This window comes from Scatophagus argus, chromosome 15, assembly GCF_020382885.2.
Source record: "Scatophagus argus isolate fScaArg1 chromosome 15, fScaArg1.pri, whole genome shotgun sequence".
Taxonomy (NCBI): domain Eukaryota; kingdom Metazoa; phylum Chordata; class Actinopteri; family Scatophagidae; genus Scatophagus; species Scatophagus argus.
Genome location: NC_058507.1, coordinates 12,493,746 through 12,512,678, shown reverse-complemented (window position 1 = coordinate 12,512,678; position 18,933 = coordinate 12,493,746). Strand labels below are relative to the sequence as shown.

General features: G+C 42.6%; 1 protein-coding gene across 4 annotated transcripts; it reads right to left on the bottom strand.

Annotated features, from left to right (window-relative positions):
• Window positions 1-303: 303 nt before the first annotated feature.
• ktn1 (kinectin 1) lies at window positions 304-18,841 on the bottom strand. Of its 4 annotated transcripts, none has more exons than XM_046414016.1 (36): window positions 18,652-18,841; window positions 13,199-13,926; window positions 12,849-13,004; window positions 12,639-12,755; window positions 12,393-12,523; window positions 12,146-12,250; window positions 11,875-12,015; window positions 11,576-11,682; window positions 11,095-11,239; window positions 10,350-10,446; window positions 10,039-10,223; window positions 9,807-9,875; window positions 9,691-9,728; window positions 9,500-9,590; window positions 9,208-9,276; window positions 9,051-9,088; window positions 8,846-8,936; window positions 8,584-8,652; window positions 8,454-8,491; window positions 8,029-8,119; window positions 7,812-7,924; window positions 7,627-7,723; window positions 7,127-7,167; window positions 6,947-7,037; window positions 6,046-6,132; window positions 4,543-4,632; window positions 4,325-4,411; window positions 4,147-4,236; window positions 3,967-4,059; window positions 3,781-3,849; window positions 3,570-3,653; window positions 2,982-3,065; window positions 1,795-1,878; window positions 1,615-1,710; window positions 1,411-1,521; window positions 304-1,315 (listed from the first exon to the last, which is right to left on the bottom strand). In XM_046414016.1, exons 2-36 carry the CDS (start codon window positions 13,923-13,925, stop codon window positions 1,286-1,288), a joined length of 3,852 nt encoding a protein of 1,283 aa, XP_046269972.1. In that variant the 5' UTR covers window position 13,926; window positions 18,652-18,841; the 3' UTR covers window positions 304-1,285. The 4 variants fall into 4 exon arrangements, with proteins under 4 accessions (XP_046269972.1, XP_046269973.1, XP_046269974.1 ...); XM_046414017.1 differs by having other exon boundaries at window positions 7,127-7,164; XM_046414018.1 differs by having other exon boundaries at window positions 12,639-12,752.
• Window positions 18,842-18,933: the final 92 nt, after the last annotated feature.

Sequence of the window (18,933 nt, the reverse complement as noted above, 5' to 3'; positions counted from 1 at the left end):
CCCAACATGCCCCATGACTTGCAGTGTCAGTGCTCTCTACATTAGTGCAGAACATTAAAATAACAACATGTAACAAATGTGTTCACTGTATACAAACAAGTCAAATTAATATTTTGCCAAGCAGAGCATACCTGCCAGCTACAGGTTCATGAGCAGATGTTTTGTAAGTTCCCTGTGCACATTTAGGTTTTTCAAAGCTATGAATCACATAAATTTGAAATTTCAAATAAAGCTGTGTGCTGCCACACAGTGGTAGGCGGGGAAAAGTGCACTGGAAGAAAAAAAGCAACACAGGACACTGCACAGATTTATCAAGCATCCCTTTTATTAACATCACCTGTTACAAAAAGAACAAATCTTCAGTGTTAATGAACTTAGCAACAATATAGCGAGTGTTGATTACAGTTGATATGGGACACTTATTCCTAGAATAGTTGCAATAAGATTAAAAACCTCTGACGCTGTTGACCTGGCCTTCTCTTTCCACAGCCAGGGTCACAGAATCCCTTCTCTCTGGAGCTGCAGTACAGACATGAGTACAATTTGTCCATACACCTCCATAGTTACAGTCACGTAGTGACCCTTTGGATATACTGAGACCCCTTCTGATCTCCCTTTTCCCACCCAGTACTGAGCCAAGGTATGCATGGAGCTATAAATTTATGAATGCACGATGATGGAGTTTGTAATCATTTTCTGGTCAGGAGGCAAACAGATCAATAACAGAGTATTTCAGCAGGTCCTAGCTGGTACACTTAAACAATACATGTCTTATAAGTTAAGAAAAAAGGGACTGAAAACCCAAAGTTTGTTTCATCAAGTTGGAAATTTGTATCACTGCTCTCTCATGACAAATAAACAACAAACTACTGCAGTAGTCAAAAGGATGTCACTGAAAAATACAGAGGAATGGTTGCCACACAGTTTAAATTATGCTGAATAATTTTTAAGTTTAGAATAAAAATAAACTGGTGATGCTGCTGAAGAAGAGGAATGTGGTGGGAGCAGAAAAATGTGTTTTGGTACAATATGTGGAGTGTATGGAATTAACAGTAACCTCTGCTTGCTCCTTTAGGGTCAGCAGTGAGACTGGGAGTGGTTTGCCTGCACCTCGGCCAGAGCCAGTTGGAGGCTGCTTACAGTACAGGTGAGGTGACGGAGGTTTGTTTAAAAGAGGGTGGCTGGGTGTGACAGTATGGTGCGTCTGTGGTAGCGATGAGACCGATGGTGAAAAGGTGGTCACTGTGCAGTCAGCATGGCTGCGTGGGGGTCTGTCCTTCTCTCACTATAACTTGGGCAGATCTTTGTCAGCCTCCTGGAGAATATCACAAATTTAGAATGTTAAGACTCAGTCCTAGGCCACTATAATGATTTACTGAACTGTAACAACAATGCAGTAATGGGCCTTACCCCTTCCTGTCCCTTAGCGAGTTGATAACTGACAGCTTGTAGCAGCTGCTGCAGTTCTCTGACTGTTTGGTTCAGTCCTGCAGTCATTTTCTCCTTTCTGTCGATTTCATCCTGTCAGAAACAGAATGATTGGTTCAGAGGACAGTGTATATGCAAAGACACACCACCAACTGTTATGACACCCAAACTGCCCAAGAGTCTTACGCTCTGTGACGTCAGACTGCTATTCTCTATCAGGTCATCAGCATTGTCTGTCACTTTTGCAAGCTCCCCCTGGATCAAATCAAGAGACTGCTGGGCCTGGATAAAACATCAGAAAGTTCCACTTGTTATCACTATGGCCTGGAGTTAGACCCATATCAACAGAGTAATAAAATATATTACCTTATACAAGTCACCAGCCACCTTATGCCTCTCGTTCTCTTCTGTCTCCAGCTTGGACAGAGTTTCAGTGAGCTGGGTTTTCAGCTGCAATCAAATCAGACACTCAGCACATGTTCCACAGCACATTACAGTTCTCCACTGACACACGTAAACCCCATTCATGAGTTATCATTTCACGTACAGAAATAGCATTAATTCAGAGCCTCTTGCCAACACTGCCTAGATCAAATGGGTACATTAAAGTTTTGGACAGATTTAACAGTTTTTGCTTGTCCTACTTAAGCTTTGTTCAGACCAAAAATAGCCTTGTGTAAAACAGTGCAAATGTCTGTAATGGTGTGGGCATGTTGCTACAGGAACTGGTGAGAAGACAGATCACAATCCAGGAAGCCATAACAGTTTATGATACTTTGACACAGGATTTTACAACTCTGGAAAGTTGGGGTAGTTTTGTACTGTGTCTCCATGATTGCAAGATAAACAGTATAATTGCGTCATTCACCTTACAAAGTAACCCATCAGGAATATGCATCATTGTGCATACTCAATAGGCCAATGCATTGTTTGCAGAAAATGTACTGAAGCAAACAGTACATTTTTGATAGTGCTATAGCTGGTCTGAACTCCTACCAAATATTATGAAAAAAAAAAAGTGCTGGCCGCTAACACTTCACAAAGACCACAGAGAAATGTTTGTTGACATTATGGGAAGACAATAAGACAAGACAGACAGACAAGGTTTGTAAAAAGGCTGAAGAGGAAGTAACAGTGCAGTGGATGAAGGCATGGAGTAAAATTACAGCTGAAAATGGACAAAATGGAGCCTGTTTTTGGACTCTGAAGTGCAGAAGGAAGGCAAGTTGACTAGTAAGCTATTTGTTAGGTGCCTGCCAAGTGCCAGCATAGAGAAGGGAGAGTTAGTCTTGACAGTATCACTGAATGTAAAAATGAGTCATCATTCTGAACCTCTAATTTTTGCAACTTTACAAAATTCCTGCCTCCTAAAATTAAAGAAAACACTCTTGAAGTTAAGGGTTGACTGAACACATTCAGTGAGGTTATGGATGATGACCCACAGCTGCAGAAGACACCCCTGTTCTATAGCCATCAGCATAGAGCCACCGCTGAGTGCAATAAGGGTACAGGTTTTAAAAAGGAGCTCTAGCCAGAGGGTGAGCAACGCTTACCAAATTTAGCTCCTCATTCTGTCTGATAGCCTCTGTATACGAGCCATCAAGTCTGGTCTGCAATTCAGTCAACAGATCTTTGAGCTGAAATTAAGTTTGAGATGATGTGTTTAATGGGTGTCCGTGGGAGTCGGGTCCAGGACAGCACTACTAGCACACAGTGAATGTAGTCGTATGAGCTGGAAGTTAGCAGAGCTGTATGGTGACAAATAAAGCATCAGATCCCGTTGTCTGTCAAGTTAATCTGGAAAACAGTGTAACTAAGTGATTGCTAGAGCAAACTATGTGAAGGGTGTGTATTATCAGTTCAACATTTAACATTTGTGTTGTGTGGATTTCATAGGTAATAAAATAAACTTTATTGATCCCACAACAAGGAAGTTCACTCGTCGTGGCAGCTCACAATCAGAGAGCATAATCAGAGAACAGGATGTCACAAAAACATCAAAACACAACGACCATGATAGTGACAGACAAAAGAGCTCATTCTTTTTTCTTTCTTCTTTTTTTTTTTTTTACAGGAAGATGACAGCCATAACATGACTAAGGATCACAAGACTTGCTGAAGACGTCATGTTTCTGGCTCACCTCTCTGACTTCCGTCACATAAGTGGCACTCTCACCCTCCGCCCTCTGCAGCTCAGATTCCAAGTGTTGCTTTTCTTGTCTTAGCTGCAGAGCACAACAGAGTTTCATGTGTACTTCTGAATGACACAAAACTGAAGTTAAAAATGGCAGAATGTTTGAAGTTCAAACCATAGGGGTTCTTAGAAGAAATGTGCAACTGAAGAGAACTGACATTTTCCAACTCGGCTCCATCGGTTAGTCTCTCAATCTCTTGCTCCAGAGCTGTGACTTTCTGGCTCATCTAAGGCAAAAGACAGGAGAATGATGCAATGAAAGCTGCACACAGTGTAATAATTTATCACCTCAGTGATTTGGTATTCATTCTGGGAGTTGTTTCTCGCTACACTTGAACACACACCTCTTTGAGCTCTCCTTGCGATAGCTCCAGCTTCACCCTCCAGCGAGACTCCTCCTGCTCCACGCTGCTCTGTAAGCGCTGCAGGATGCCCTCCTGTGGATGCAGTAGGAATGACAGCTCAGTTTGGAAAGAGCTGCCACCATGAAACCCCAAATGTTAAAACTGAAAACCTTATCTCACCGTCTCTGCCAAAACCTTCTTGTATGTCTCACAGTCTTTCTGTAGAATCCTTTGGGTTTCCTCAGCTTCTTTTAGCTTCTCAGTCAGTGCCTACAGAGACAGATGGGAACATGTATGGCTAAAGATACCTTCAGTTTAAGAGGAAACACGTTCATATTTACATTTCCCCCTAATTTACCTCAGAGTCCCCTGATGCAGGGGTGGATTGAGCAGCTGAACTGTCAGCCACTGCCCTCTCAAATCTGCGGAGCCACTCCTGATGGTTCTAGTAGAGAAAAGAGATAAAAAGCAAAGACAAATGTTAATGAAACTTTACAACACGGGAGAAGTTAAACAGGGGAAGAAAAGCATTCAAAAACTATTTGCATGACGGCAAAAATCCAATGTTGCCCTTACCTGCTCACTTGGCAGAGGCACATTGGGCAGAATTCTGTGCAAAACATCTCTACATTCAGCCTGAGATATTGCCAGTGCTGTCTGGTTCTCCTATGAGGCAATGGGAGGGGGAAAACAGGACAAAAAGACAGTACGAGAGATTGAGGATTGACTGTCCAGATTGTTCAGTCACTTCGAAAACAAGGTCCAGTGGTCACCAGCACAGATATGACCACCTCCTTTTCTTTCTGTTCTCCATTCTCGCATCAATCATCATCAAGTCATCCACCAAGATGTCCCAATCGGTGAATCATTTAACATCATCTTAAATTATGATTTTTAACAAGCAGGATAAATGCTGTCTCACTCCTACTTCCAATTACCCTGAGAAAACATCCTTCAACAGGCCACACCTACACCAACTGTCAGCATCCTCAGACTAAGAGCATATCACATGCTTCAGTCATCCTCCATCCACAAACACATCAGTCTGCTTTCATGAAATTGTACAAAGTACCTTGAAACTCAATAAATTAAAAAGGTAGCATTCAGACCTCCCACAATAGGCTAGCATCATGCACTGTCACTCTGAGGCCTGAAGGGAGAACGTATGCCAAGCACTAGCCAGCTGGCACTCCAAGAACTATTCACATTAACACACTGTGTCACACGAGGCAGCTCTGACACGAGTGTGGAGTCGAATACCACCAGCTTGCGCTGACAGTACCAAACAGCTGCCAGGGAACTTCCTGGCTCAGAGTAGAGAAGGTGCTTTCTACTGTACTCAGATGGCAGGAGAGCAGCTGCTGTGCTGATGGTTCAGCATGTACACTTGACTACCACTGGGGAGGAGGGCAAAAATACAAAAATACAAAAACACACGTCACTGTGACTGTGAATAGAGCAGCTATCTGGTATCCCACTGCATGTCTACATAAAGAGACCTGCAGCTACAAGAAGTACACTGTAGATTTTGCTCTGAATTTAGTTACATTTGTTTGTCCTGATGGAAAACCAAAATGTTTCCGAGTGCGAGTTAAAATTAAACAGATTTTCATGATTAACTGGTGATATTGACAGTACGGTTGTCACAAAGCAGAATGGGGGGAAAACATGCTAGAAATGAGTCACATGACAGAAAGACAGGAAGCTGCAAAATGATTACCATGATTCTCAATCTAATGACAGCTAGTGAAATCATTTCTAGTTCACTGCACACTCATTTCCAAGCATCAGCCTGAGCGTTGGCATGGAAAAATCTTTGAAATTACAGCACTTAAAGCAAAATATATAGCACTAAAGAAACCAATATTTGTTAATGAAGTCTGCAATTACCAAGGGGAGTAGCAGAGTTCAACAGCTCACACAGCCAATTGAAAACTTGAGGCCAGACAACAGAGGGGAGGAGTGCAAGAGAGGAAAATGAGTATGCAGCTTTGTTATGGATGATGGTGGAAAAAGAAATCTCACTGGGTCAATTCAGATTGGAACTAGAGTGAAGCAGACTGAGGTGAGGGGTCGAACCTTGACAGCTTTGCTGAGTTTCCCTTGAAGCATGGACTCGGTGGCTGATAGAGCTTCCATTGCACTCCAGTTTTTCTCCCGAAGCTCCTGTTTTGGTCAGTTCCAGAGAGATACTGCTTTCAGTTCAGCCTCAGGGAAAATGCATTCAGTGACCCTCAAATAAAGATCGGTAGAGTAACAGAACAAACTGGATGCATTTCTCATCTTAAAATTACTGCACTCTGCTTTCCAACCATGCTCCAACCGCTATAAATAAGTATGAGCAAATAACCTCCAGTTTTGCAGTCTTACACCTCGTCTGGGCAAAAGCAACATGCACAGTACGCAAGGTATGTATAGCAACAATGGTCAGTGTGTACTTTCTATTCAAATTATGTCCAGAGATTTTTATGGCAGACACAAAAATGAAAAACAAAGTCCACATAGAGATATCAAATCAAACAAGACTCTCTTGAAGATAAAAGGTAGGCGAGTTTTTGATGCTCCGAATCACCCACAAGTACAGACAAGTTAGCCGAAACAGTCGTGGCCGACGGCAAGCATGACAAGAGTAGGCTGGAAGCTCTGTTATGTAACACTCACCTTGAGCAATCCATATCAAAACAGACATCTGTGCTGATCTGTATAATCATGCTGACCATGTTGAAAACAAAACCTTAGCTAAAGAAAGCTTTCAATTTGTTATATTTAAAAAATAAATCCTTTTGAAAGACTAAACTGCCAGAGGACAACAGGAAGTATGGATGTATGCAGTGTGCAACTCCAGACTCCAGTGTGAAGAGGGTGTTTTGGGGTATCACACAAGGAATGGGGGGTGCGGGGTGGGGTGTGTGTCTCACAGGGCTATACACCAGAGCGGTTATTGGTGCATAGGTTCAGATCATCACTGTAGGAAACCTACGTTGTTCTTCTTCCTGTGAAGCTCCAGGGACTCCTTCAGCTCAGCCAGTTCACCCTGAAGATCTGAGACCTGCTTCTCCTTCTCTGACAACCTGACAGACAATAACACTCATTATGAACATTATCATGTAGCTAATGGCCTTTTAAACTATGTTATCACATGGCGTTGAACATTACTCACGCTGTAAGAAGCTCTGGGCTTGGCACTGCTGTGTGGGACTGCTGTTTAAAAAGGAAAAAAAAGGAAAAGGAAAAAGACTCAATTAAAACTAGAAGTGAATGAGAATTTTATCTCTTATGGTGCTCATAGCAAAGACACAAAAGATCAAACAAGAAGAGTTTTGTCTGTTATGAGGTACATGTCCCCTTCGACCAATTTACCCCTCTGAAACCTTTAACTTTCCCTTTACCTTTAGCGAGTCATGGGTGACTAACCCTTCCTTCAGGAAAAATAACCAAATCTAAGCTTAACAGTGATATTTCATGAATGAATCATGACTGCTGTTTCCATAGAGGTGCTCTTACATGCTGCAGTCAAAAACAAGCCCACAGCAGAAACTACTTGGAGTTCATAGGTTCATGCTTCTTAGTGAAGTCTTTCATAGCTGGTCAAATCTTCCCTACGCAAACCATAAAACACGTCCGCTGTGTAATGAGAAATGTTTTGAGATTTTTCCTCACCTGTTGATGCATCTGCTCCATCTTCTCACTCAGCTCCCTCGTCCTTGCTTCCAGCTCAGTCTGCAGCATCTGGATCTCCTGCTCCTTCGCCGTTAGTCTGCAGGTCAGATGTGCTCATCATTAGTCTGACTTGTAAAAGCAATGTTGGAGGATTGCATGGAGAAGTTTGTGTGTGTGTTACTTACTGAGCATGGAGTTCTTGGAGCTGGGTACCAGAACTGGTCAGCTCTTCTGGCATCTCCTTTTGTCTCAGCTGCTCCATCTCTGCCTGCAGGGCAGCCAACTGCTGCTCCAGAGCCTGTGAGACAAAAAACTGCTTCAGACAAGCTCAAACTAGGACAATACAACATAGACACTACAAGAAACAGCTTTTGAAATGTGCAAACACAGCAAAGTCCACACCTCAGCTGCCTTCTCTCTGGCTGAGCAGCTGTCTTGTGCTGCCTGTAGACCTTCCTCCAACGACTTTAACTTCAAATCCTTCGCTTGGATCCTATAAAGCAAAGTGAAACAAAAGTTAACCATCAAGCTGTTTGAAGTCACACAGAATGATAACCACCACAAAAGGACATTTAACACACAGCCTCTCGTGCCAGTGGAAATTGGATGTTGAAAGATGTATAATCAGAGGTGTAGTCTGCAGTGCCAGGAAGAATTAATTTTGATATGCTCACTGTAGATTAAGCAGAAACATCAGAAACTTAGCTAAGATGGTAAATAAGCTAGATATTTTTATCCATTTGTGTGTCTTTGTGTGTTGGGGACATAAGACTTTGTAACACATTGTCATAGTCCCTGAATACCGAAGTCAGCTTGACTGATCTTACTTGCTCTGGAGTTCTTCTACTGTTGACTCTGTTGATACCTGTTGATTAAGACAATTTAAAACAAATGGTTACAGAATCTGGTGGTAAAAGCACAGCAACTCTTTGTTAGTAAAGATTTTAGTCAACTCGCCTGTTCTGCTGTCTTTCTCTTAACTGCCTCAATTTCTTGTTTTAGTGCCTCATTCTCTCCTCTTACAGCCTGAATAAGGGAAAAATATCACATTAAGATTTTATGCCCATTAGGGATTGTCATTACAAGGCCAGCAGTGAAATGCAGTCACTTTGCTGATGTGAGCCAAATGTGGGTGTGTGTGGGAGGGGCAGCATGTTTTCAGATGTTTGAGGCTTTGCTACCTGTGGTCATCCCTTACAAAACAAAAGAAAACACACACCTTGAGCTCTTCCTCCTTGTTGGCCACCTCGATCAACCCTTTCTCCAGCAGCCCCTCTACGGTTTTCATGTTCTCTTCTTTCTCCCGGACACTGAGTAGGAAGCAATTTTTTAAAATAAAAATCATGGATTATTAATTTTACAGACAGAGTAACACGCCTAACCAGTTGATGCAATTCAAAATATGTTCCGGCTTTCATACACACCTCTTCTGAAACTGGTCCAAAGCCAGCTGGGAGGCAGTCTGCATGGGGAGAGTCAAAAGCAAATGGATAGAAAGGGTGTGTCACACAGAAGAAAAAACAAATGCATACAGTGCTTTAAAATTTGGGAAAACAGTCAAGATAAAGACAAACAGCTGACCTGATCAGAAATCTGTGCCTGCAGATTCTGAATCTCTGCCTTCAGTGCCATGTTCTCATTGTGCAAGGCCTGCAGAGGAAAAGACAAGAGACACGACAGACGGACGACAGCACTTATTAAGCCAAGACAATAAAGATTCTGACATACAATAGTTGGTGTACATTGTCTTGAATCCATATTCCCTCTCAACACAATGGGAGGCCTGGTACATGTTTACCAAATTCCTGTAGACTAATGAACCAATGTGATGTTAGTATAAGAATCTGTAGATGAAGAGCCTTTGTGACTATACCTGCATTTTAGTTTCTCTACTGGCCCCACTGCTCCGCTCAGCATTGAGCGAATCCTCCAGACTCTTCCTCTGCAACTCCTTCTCAGCAAGTCTGAAGAGAACAGGACAAGAGTGAGGAGAGTGCATGAATAACGGCTTCATTTTTAAGTCACCCTGTATGTCTGAAAGAGGTTAAAAAAAAAAAATCTTACAGCTTCTGTATCTCCTCGATGTGGGAGACATGGGTGGCCTAAATGGAAAGAAATCTTATTAGCCTACAAACATCTCATTATCTCTAAACATAGGTAAATGAGGTTGACAAATATACCTGTGATGAGATCTGGGCCTGCATGCTCTCATTCTGGACCTGAAGTCCTTTATTTTCATTCATAAGTTCCTGTTAAACACACACTGTATTAGTGTATACGGTTTGTGATGCTAAGCTTCACAGAGAAATTCACTCTGCATCTTCACATGAAATCGAACGCACAGATGCTCTATAAAACAGACTCCATTAAATTCCGATGCCGATTTTTGCATGTGATCCTGTGGTCACTCACCTGAACGCGGGCCTGCAGTGAGTCATCAGGCATGCTGTGCTGTGACATCTCCATGAGCTCGACAACTCTCTGCTCCAGCCGCTCCTTGGAGACCATGGCTTCGGTCAGGCTGCTGTGAAGGGTTTGGATCTCCTTGTTCTTGTTGTTCATCTCTGTTTCCAATGTCAACAGCTGGTTGTGGAGCTCTGCGACCCCCCCCCCCCACACACACACACACAGGCAGATACAGAGACATAAAGTCACTGAATGTAATCTGATAATTCGTTTTAGATTTGTTTCGTAGTAGAAGTTAAAGAGATATATTTTGTCACCTTGCTTTGAGGCCTGAAGTTTCTCTCTCTCAGTGTTGACACTGTGGAGAAACTTCTGCAGGTCTTCCCATCGTCGCTTAGTGTCCTGCAGTTGGGCCTGAGGAAGGAAAAATGTATCCAGTTTGGTGAACACTTTTCTCCCACATATTATACTAGAAAACAAGTGCTTATGAAATGTTATCAGGGGTGGCTTGAGTGAGATCCTACGCTTGAGAGCACACAGCCACACTACAGTAGGTAAGATAAAAAAATTCAACTAATCCATTTCTTGAGGCAACCTGGGTTTCTACAATCCTGTGATCCTCCTGTCTCTTTTTCGGTCTCTGAAACTGAATCTGTTAGTGGACAATCCTAATGACAAAACATTTTGTAGACTTCGTTTCCTTTACTTTTCTAGCCTGTGCAATAAAGAAAGGCAGTTTTTTCTCATGAAAATCCCAGGAAAGACAGGAAGGCTGATGTGGGTGTCTATCAGGAAAAGTGTTGTTTATATGCAGCACAAAGCCTTAAACATTCCAGCTTCCAAAGCCAACACAATCCTCCCCACTCAGGTTCTATTTCCCACACCCCTCCCTAGGACTTCCATTACAACCTCCTCCCATTTCCCCAATAATGCCACCACGCACACTAATTTCAGGCTATGTGGCATTGGCCAGGTTTTGTGTAGTTCAGTTCATTTTTGCCTCGGCTGGGGGAAACTGAAGTGAAGGCTAAATAAACATATTGTGCATCTGGAATAGTGTACCTCCAGCTGGGACACGTTCTGCTTGTAGTTGACCTCCAGTGACTTCCTCTGGTGCTCCTCCTGCTGCAGCTTGCTGTTGCTGTCTGCCAGCTCTTTCATCAAACCGGCATACTCAGAACGCAACTTGTTCAGCTCTGCTGAATTCCTATCAAGCCACACACACAAAGCACAAATGAGTGATGTGAAAATGGTCAATGAGGCATTATCGTGGGTTGTGCAGATGAACTGCAAACAGCCTGTATGTTGCATTGTGACTGTGCATGAGAGCGGAGCTCTACCTAACGTGAGCAACACGGACAAAAGAAATGAAGGATAATGTTGAGACGTTTGCAAGTGCAACTGCAATGCAAAGGCAATGAGCTGAAATTCTAATATGAATTGGATTGCTCGGAGAGTTTCATCACACAAAACAGATGAGACATGAACAAAGCTCTAGAAACAGTGACCAGTAAATTCTTATCTATTTTGGTGTAACACTGACTTGCTTTCCATCTGGTTGGTGGCAGAGCTGACAGCGTCCCTCAGGATGCCATTCTCCTGCTGCAGTCTTGTGATCTGGCTTTCCAGCTGCTCCCTCACCTGCTGGAACTACACAACAACAACAAGATTCAGTCTTCATGCAGCCTTAAGACGAATGTCAAAAGGTTTGGGTTCCTTCACATGTTTTCCAACTCGAGATTTTACCCCACAGTATTGACAACATAGAGTGTTGTAAGGAAACAACAAAATTGGAAACAAGTGAATGAATCTATACTGTCTGCATGAGATCAAAGCTCTCACCTTTATCTGCATGGTCTGGAGCTCCTGGTAGCTGCCCTGTGCTTTAGCTTGCATACTCCCAAGTTCTTTCTCCATGGCTGCACGCTGCTCTCTCAACACAGCCTCCACACGGCTGGTCTTTTGTTTCTCAAGTTGAAGCTCCTAAAGCACATATGCAAGAGATCACATGAAGTTCTTTGCTGAAACAAATCAAATGATTTCTACTAAGACACTAAGAATAAATGATTAATCACATCAAGTAAATCATAAAGTAGAACATGGGAGTCTAGACCTGGCTGAGTTGTTTAACTTTGTCCTTTGCAATGGAGGCCTCCTCCTGCAGAGTTGTGAGAAGTCTCTCTCGTTCCTGTGCAGCTGGGTCAGGCCTGGCAGCAGACTGGTGGTGAGACACATCATGTTAACAAAACAGGCATGGCAATGCCAAGTACAAATACCAGTCCTCCTGTCAAATGCAAATACTGTGAAATGTCACTTGTCAAGGACAACTCATTCAAATGTAATATTCATTCATCTCTCACTTTGCTCCAAGCATCCAAGGCACTAGGGTTCTTCTCTCGGAGGAGAGTCATCACACTGACTGCCTCGGCTTCAGACAGGGTCAGGCTGGACAGACCAGACAGCAGCTCCTTTAGCTTCACCTCTGTGTTCTCTGTGAAAAACACACAAGAGATGCGATTTAGCGTAATATGATATAGCTGGCCAGTAGATATGGAACGGCAGCAAGAACCAAAAAGTAGATCAGACGCAGTTTATTTCCCCCTTACCTTTGTCAGTCTCATTCTTCTGTTTCTTGCCACTTCCTTTGGATGGTACATCATCATTATGGGCTGCTTGGTGGTTGGCAGAAGCTGCTGAGTCAGCCAGAACATGGGCTTCCTCTACTGGATTTAATTTAAAAAAAAAAAAAAAAAAAGTTAATTACATAGTGACACATTCAGACTTCGGTTTGAGTGCACAACTTTTATCATCATTACCAGACTCTGTCTTTTGCTTCTTGGCTGAGTTCTTCTTCTTGCCACTGGTAGCAGTAGGGGCTCCATCCAGAACTTTAGTTTCAGCCACAACAGGAGCCTCCTTCTTGACTGGAGCTGGTGCTGGCTCAGCCTTAACTTCGACATGATGGTCATCCACTGGAAAGGAAAAGGTAAGGGAAAAATACACCCAGTCACAGCCAGTCTGCCTTTAGACTGGTGATGAACAATAGTCATCACACCTATTGGACTAACCCTCTTAACTTAAAGGAGCTTACTGAATGAAAGAGTTAGAAATCCTCATTTTTCCAACAGAAAGAACATTTTACATCCACTTTCAACTGGCTACTCACCAGGCTCTGCTTTTTGTTTCTTCTTCTCCTTCTTCTTCCCAGAGACTTGGGGAGGCGTCTGAGCCTGAACAGGAGCTTGAGCAGCTTGGACCTGGACCTGGACCTCAAGCTGGGGAGCAGGAGGGCTGGACGGTTTGCTCGCAGCTAAAGATACCTCTGTCTTGCGGCTTACCGGCTTTGAGCCATTCGGTTCTGACTCCTCAGAAGGAGGAGCTGTAAATGCAGTAGCAGAAGCTGCTGCCACAGCAGCCGCAGCTGCAGCTGCGGCTGCCTTGGCAGCCTTTTTCTCCTTCTTCTTTCTCTCCCTAAGGCCAGCAGGAGCCTCAGGTGACACTGAAACAGGCACATAGGCTGTAGGAGTTGGTGGGGCAGGATCTGGTATAACAACTGGTGCAGGTTCCTCCTCTACCTCCAGCGTGGAGCTATTGGCACCATCAGCCACGTCAAAATCCCGAAGATCCTCTTCCGATTCTCCTCCTCCTCCACCACCACTGGCTCCACCACCTCCTCCACTGGCACTCTCCTTCTTCTTGCTCTTCTTCTTTTCGTTCTTCTTACGGGTGTCTGGCTTGGATGGCGGTAGCTTGAGGTCACGTTTCTGCTTGGCCAGCACCTCATCATATGAGGTTTCTTTCATAAAGAGCCAGAAGAAGAGGAACATGAGGGCGATGACCAGGGAAGGGGCCAGGATGAGCAGGTACTGAGAGTCATAGATATCCACCGCCATTCTAAAGAGATGGGCAAAGATACAAGGGAAAAAAAAAGATTAGTCCAATCCACTTGTTAACATGCAGACCTGCTTCATTCCACAATAGGAATCCAATATGTTTCACACAATATGTGTCACATGGTAACAGATTTCTACCAAAAAAGGCAACTGGAAGTGTTAGTACTATCCCGATTTCAAAAATGTTGTGACACTGTCCAACTTGTTTGAAACGTGTGGCTGCATCAAATTCACAATAAACATATATTCACAAAAATCAATAAAGTTGATGAGGTAAAACACAATTGTCTTTGTATGGTTTTCAATTGAGTATATGGCAAAAGGGGACTGTCACATTCTGTTTTATGTTTTACACAGGGTCCCAACTGTTTTGAAAACACGGTTTTAGATGGCGTTGACAGAGTGCTCGTGAGAGGACTCTTATTAACACCACGTACTTATTTGTGATATGATCCAATTAGATAACATTACCCCAGCTTCACAGCTTAACATCATCCATACCTTTGTATAGGTTCATAGAGAATAAGGCATATCTATTGGTATGTAAAACATAGCTTGGTAAGCAAAGCTATTAGAGGAGAATAAAAGCTACCAACTTCACTCACATTGGCTTAAAAGGGGATAAAATAGGTCAGGAACATCAGAGAGACAACTGGGCAAAAAAAGAAGATGGCTCAGCGCCTCATTTAGTCACTTCCCTCCTTCAGCCCCCACAAGGACGACATGGTGGTATTCTAAAAATCACATCAGGATGGATTTGCAAGGGGCAAAAATACACCCACATGCAAATGTCACTCGTTGAGGTCTGCTGCAGCTGCAGTTTGGTCCCTGCCTGCTTCAGGCCAAGGGAAAAGAGGTTCCTCTTCCATCACAGGGAAAGGTTATGGAGTCAAGGGGGCCTGAGACTTGATCAGTTTAGCATCTGCTAAAGATACACTCAGTAACTATGTGCTGTCTCCTCAAGGCTATTTATTAAAAATGAAATATGGTGGAATCAATTCAGACAGAAATAACAATCTGAGACACAATGCACCTTATTTCTAATTAGAGACCATTAAACCAAACTATTATTTGCATTATTATCTTATCTTGTTATACGTGACGTATACATGGCAGGATATGGTCATGCGATTGTTAAGATAAGACTTATTTGTCATAGCAACAGTTACTAATTTATCTTACACATATGAATATCAATGAATGCAGTTTATCTGCCAAGTAAAATGATTACAAGAAATGCTCCAACGCTGCCAAAAATTTCAACAAAACAGCATCGAAAATCAAGTTTCTGTGCCAGCTGTTAGGCGGGGAACTTGCAGTATTTCCTGATCATCCTCTTATAAGCTCTTATTTCTATCTTCATTTTTTAAGGTATTTGTCATTATTAAACAGTTTTTTGTTCTCAGTTTAATCAACCCGACTACACCCTAGATGGCATGTTTGATGTGACAACAACTAAGTAATACTATAGTTTTGCAGGTTTAGTAACAGTGCAAACAATTCTGATAAAATAAATAGAATTATTCAAACAATGTCTTGCAACCCAACGCAGCAATGTCTTGTACAAACTTATACACTTCTTACAAAAATAAAACCTCTGCTCTGAATGGTGGCAGCGGCATTGTGCTGTCAACTGATGGTGCAGAACAACTTGATGTGTAGCACAATCCCATTCTTTGCTCAAGATCTGTGTCAGTAATATAGTGTAGGAGTCAGCGTCGTAGAGCAGACCTCTTTAGCAATTTGGATTAAGCAGATTACCCATGATAATACATTTAAGAATAACTTTCTACAGCAGGGCTTCCTGAGGACTGGCAGGCTTAGTCCTACAGTGTAATGATGACCCCGTTTCACTTGCACTTCAAAAAACATCTCATTACAACTTCTTCAACATACACAAAAATTTAACAGGCCTGTTATAGTGTTTAGTATTTCACTTATCTTATCTGGAAAAATTATTTTGCATATCCAGAGCAAAGCTCTTCCTATGAGCATAAACTAAAACACTTATTATATAACATCTTTGAAACGATTCAGTTTTCATTATGCAACATTTTTTGAAGAGTTCTGACCCTGACAAATACATCTGATTGGCTGAACTTACAAGCAGAGTAAGAACGTTTTCCTTATACGTTCCTCTGATGTATTTGTATGGCACCTTAGTCAAATAGCATGTATTCCTCCACACTCAATAGGCTGCAGCTCTTCTGTGGGCAAACTCGTACATAACGTTGTTGAAACAGATGTTGGTTTAGAGATCACGGTGCAAACTTGTCATTAGGACAGGAATCATACCATGATATGAGCATATTACACAGGAGCCTGTAGTCTACTAGTCAACTGTATAGTTTTCTTACCTGTGACCTATTTGATGTTTCTCTCATAATAGACAGCAACATATCAGTACAGAAACCACACACTGAGACTAATAAGCAGCATATAAAGACCTGAAAAGCTCAGTAATCTCGAGAGTATGACCATGTAAAGCTTGAAAATGAAGTACTGTACCTAGGCAAAGTAAGACTAAAGAAATAAAGACGCCATAGTACAGTATGTACTAAATAAACACCGTGGATGAGCTGTGTAACAAGATTTTAATTCCCAAATATCAGTGGCTATGAAACCAGGAAATTCTTTTCTTATGTCACATTTATTGCACGTTCAAAGAAACTCCCATGTCAAGAAAAAATAACTCTTAAAGCAACATTGCTTGTGTGGGCGGTGCAAGTTTGAAGCCTGCTTGCTTTCTTTCAGTCCCAGGCCTCAGAGTTGAAGGTGCATGAGTTTCCTTGTGCAGCCTGAGCCTTGTCCCAGCATTAAAATGAGCCCAGAGGACAAAGGGCTCTCGGGCTGTTGGCTCCCCGGAATCTAGCGACTTGGCTGGCCTGGCTGCCTGATTTGGCAGGCCTCAACAGAGAGGGAACTCCTGATAACTATCAGGCCCAAAAAGCACTGCAGACAGTACATGAAATCCAGGCCATGCAGGACTCTACACTTGACAACTTTGGAATTATACTAAGATGGTGCTCGTACTTGCCAAAATGGCTAAAAAATATTATCACAATAAATCATCTCGTATCAATTGATAAAATGATTTTATAACCAACTGTATATGTTTCAGAAGTGCAGAAGTCACCAAGCCTGCAGTTTGTGGAACAAATTAATTTTAGGTTCAATTCCACACTCAAATTATGTAAAATAGAAGCTATAAAAGTAATAATGGTAGTCATTCTAACCTCCATACTGGGAACCTCTAATGACAATACCTTTAATCCAGTAAGTCTGAGTGACCATAGATCCTTAAAAATAATCTAGTTTAGATTGATCACTATGGCAATTGTAAGACAGTCATGCCTGGATAGTTTTTTGTAAAGACCATAAGCTTATAATTCACCATTATCAGTACATTCAAGTAATAAACTAACCAGAAAGTAGCAAAGTTCATAGTAGGGCATGTCGTGAGTGGTAAACGCTGGAAAACATTTACAAATTTACTGAAAGAATATATTAGTCCTTTGAAATGGCTGCTCTTCCTGATTAGGCTGTGACAGGGAAATTACAGAGCATTGTACACACCAAGTCAAGAAAAACAAGACACCCAGGATATGAGTTCATATACAGATAGACCTCCAGTGAACTTGGCAAACATGGCATGAAGACAGAAATAACAACATGCCTCAAGAGAGTGGAAAACCAGAGGAATACATTTAAGAACTTTATGGAGCCAACATTTCTCAAAGTAGGACCAATGACAGTTATACTAAGTCATACCTTTAGTGACCACCTTATTACAGATGTACCACGATACCCCGCACAAGGGTCGTTCATTTCCTACATCATAAGTAAATTACAACATCTTGCCTAATTTTTCAGATCTGGTGATGTCCAGCAAGCCACCCCACCATTCAAAAGGGGCAGTTCACTGTGTTTTAATGTCAACTGTCCCCGCTCACGTCTAATCGCCGGCCTTGTGCAAACCACTGAAGCAAGATACGTCACGGCAACTATTAGTAAAAGTCTGTTTGTGGATAAAGACAACAGTCATATAAAAAGCAGAACTGATCTAGTGTCAATCACACTTGCTAGCTTAGCCCTTGGCTAGCTCCAAAGTCCCACGTTACTGTGAAATGTGCCATAAAACAGAAAGGACAGGCACACATGTCGACGTGAAGCTGGCTTCACCAACATGACTAGCAAAAACATTTATTTTACCAATTGAGGTTCAACCATGGCCTGGCCATGACTACAAGCACTTGCTAAATAGTTTAAGCCCTAAAGGAAAAGGCTTGTCGCCACTCAAGTTCGCCTTAGTAAGAGGCTAGAACTCATCACTATGAATGAGCTAGCTAACATAAACGCTAGCCAACTAACGTGACACATGTAATAACGTTAGCCGGTCAATCCAATTATTAGTACATAGGACGTCTTCAGCGACAAAACTGACTTGTTAACATGTTAAGAAGAACAGTAAAGTTTGTTTCTCTTTCCCAAACACTCTGCTAGTCTGGAGGCGTGGACATCCGCCTAAACGGGCCTCGTCTTTCTGGTGACCCAGCCTCCCACTCTCCTGAAATCTCTGACCCGTTGCTGCCTCATTCTTCCGTTTAAGTCCTGAGGGCCGTTCCAAGGCCTGGGTAAAGAGCTTAGCTGCGCTAAGACCGGGATGAGCGGCTTTTTGACAATAAATAAACAACAAAATCGCCAAAGACAGCTTCACACGGCATACCTGTAGCTTCAGTTCACTGTTCCCTCAGCAAGCGGTGAAATGGCGTTGCTCTGCGTTGACTCTTGCAGACTCCCCGACTTCCCGGGGCAGCTCCAGCCTGGCTTTCTTCTGCGCTATCCGTCAGACTATCTCCCGTTTCTGGTTCGCGGGGGCGGGTCATAGGCAGACTGCTGGGGAACGCTTGTTTTGTATCTCGGAGCATGCAGTCGGGAGCGGTTATTATATAAGGCAAGACTAGAGCGAGACCCGCCTTTGCGAGACAGCTTTGCAAAATAAATCTTA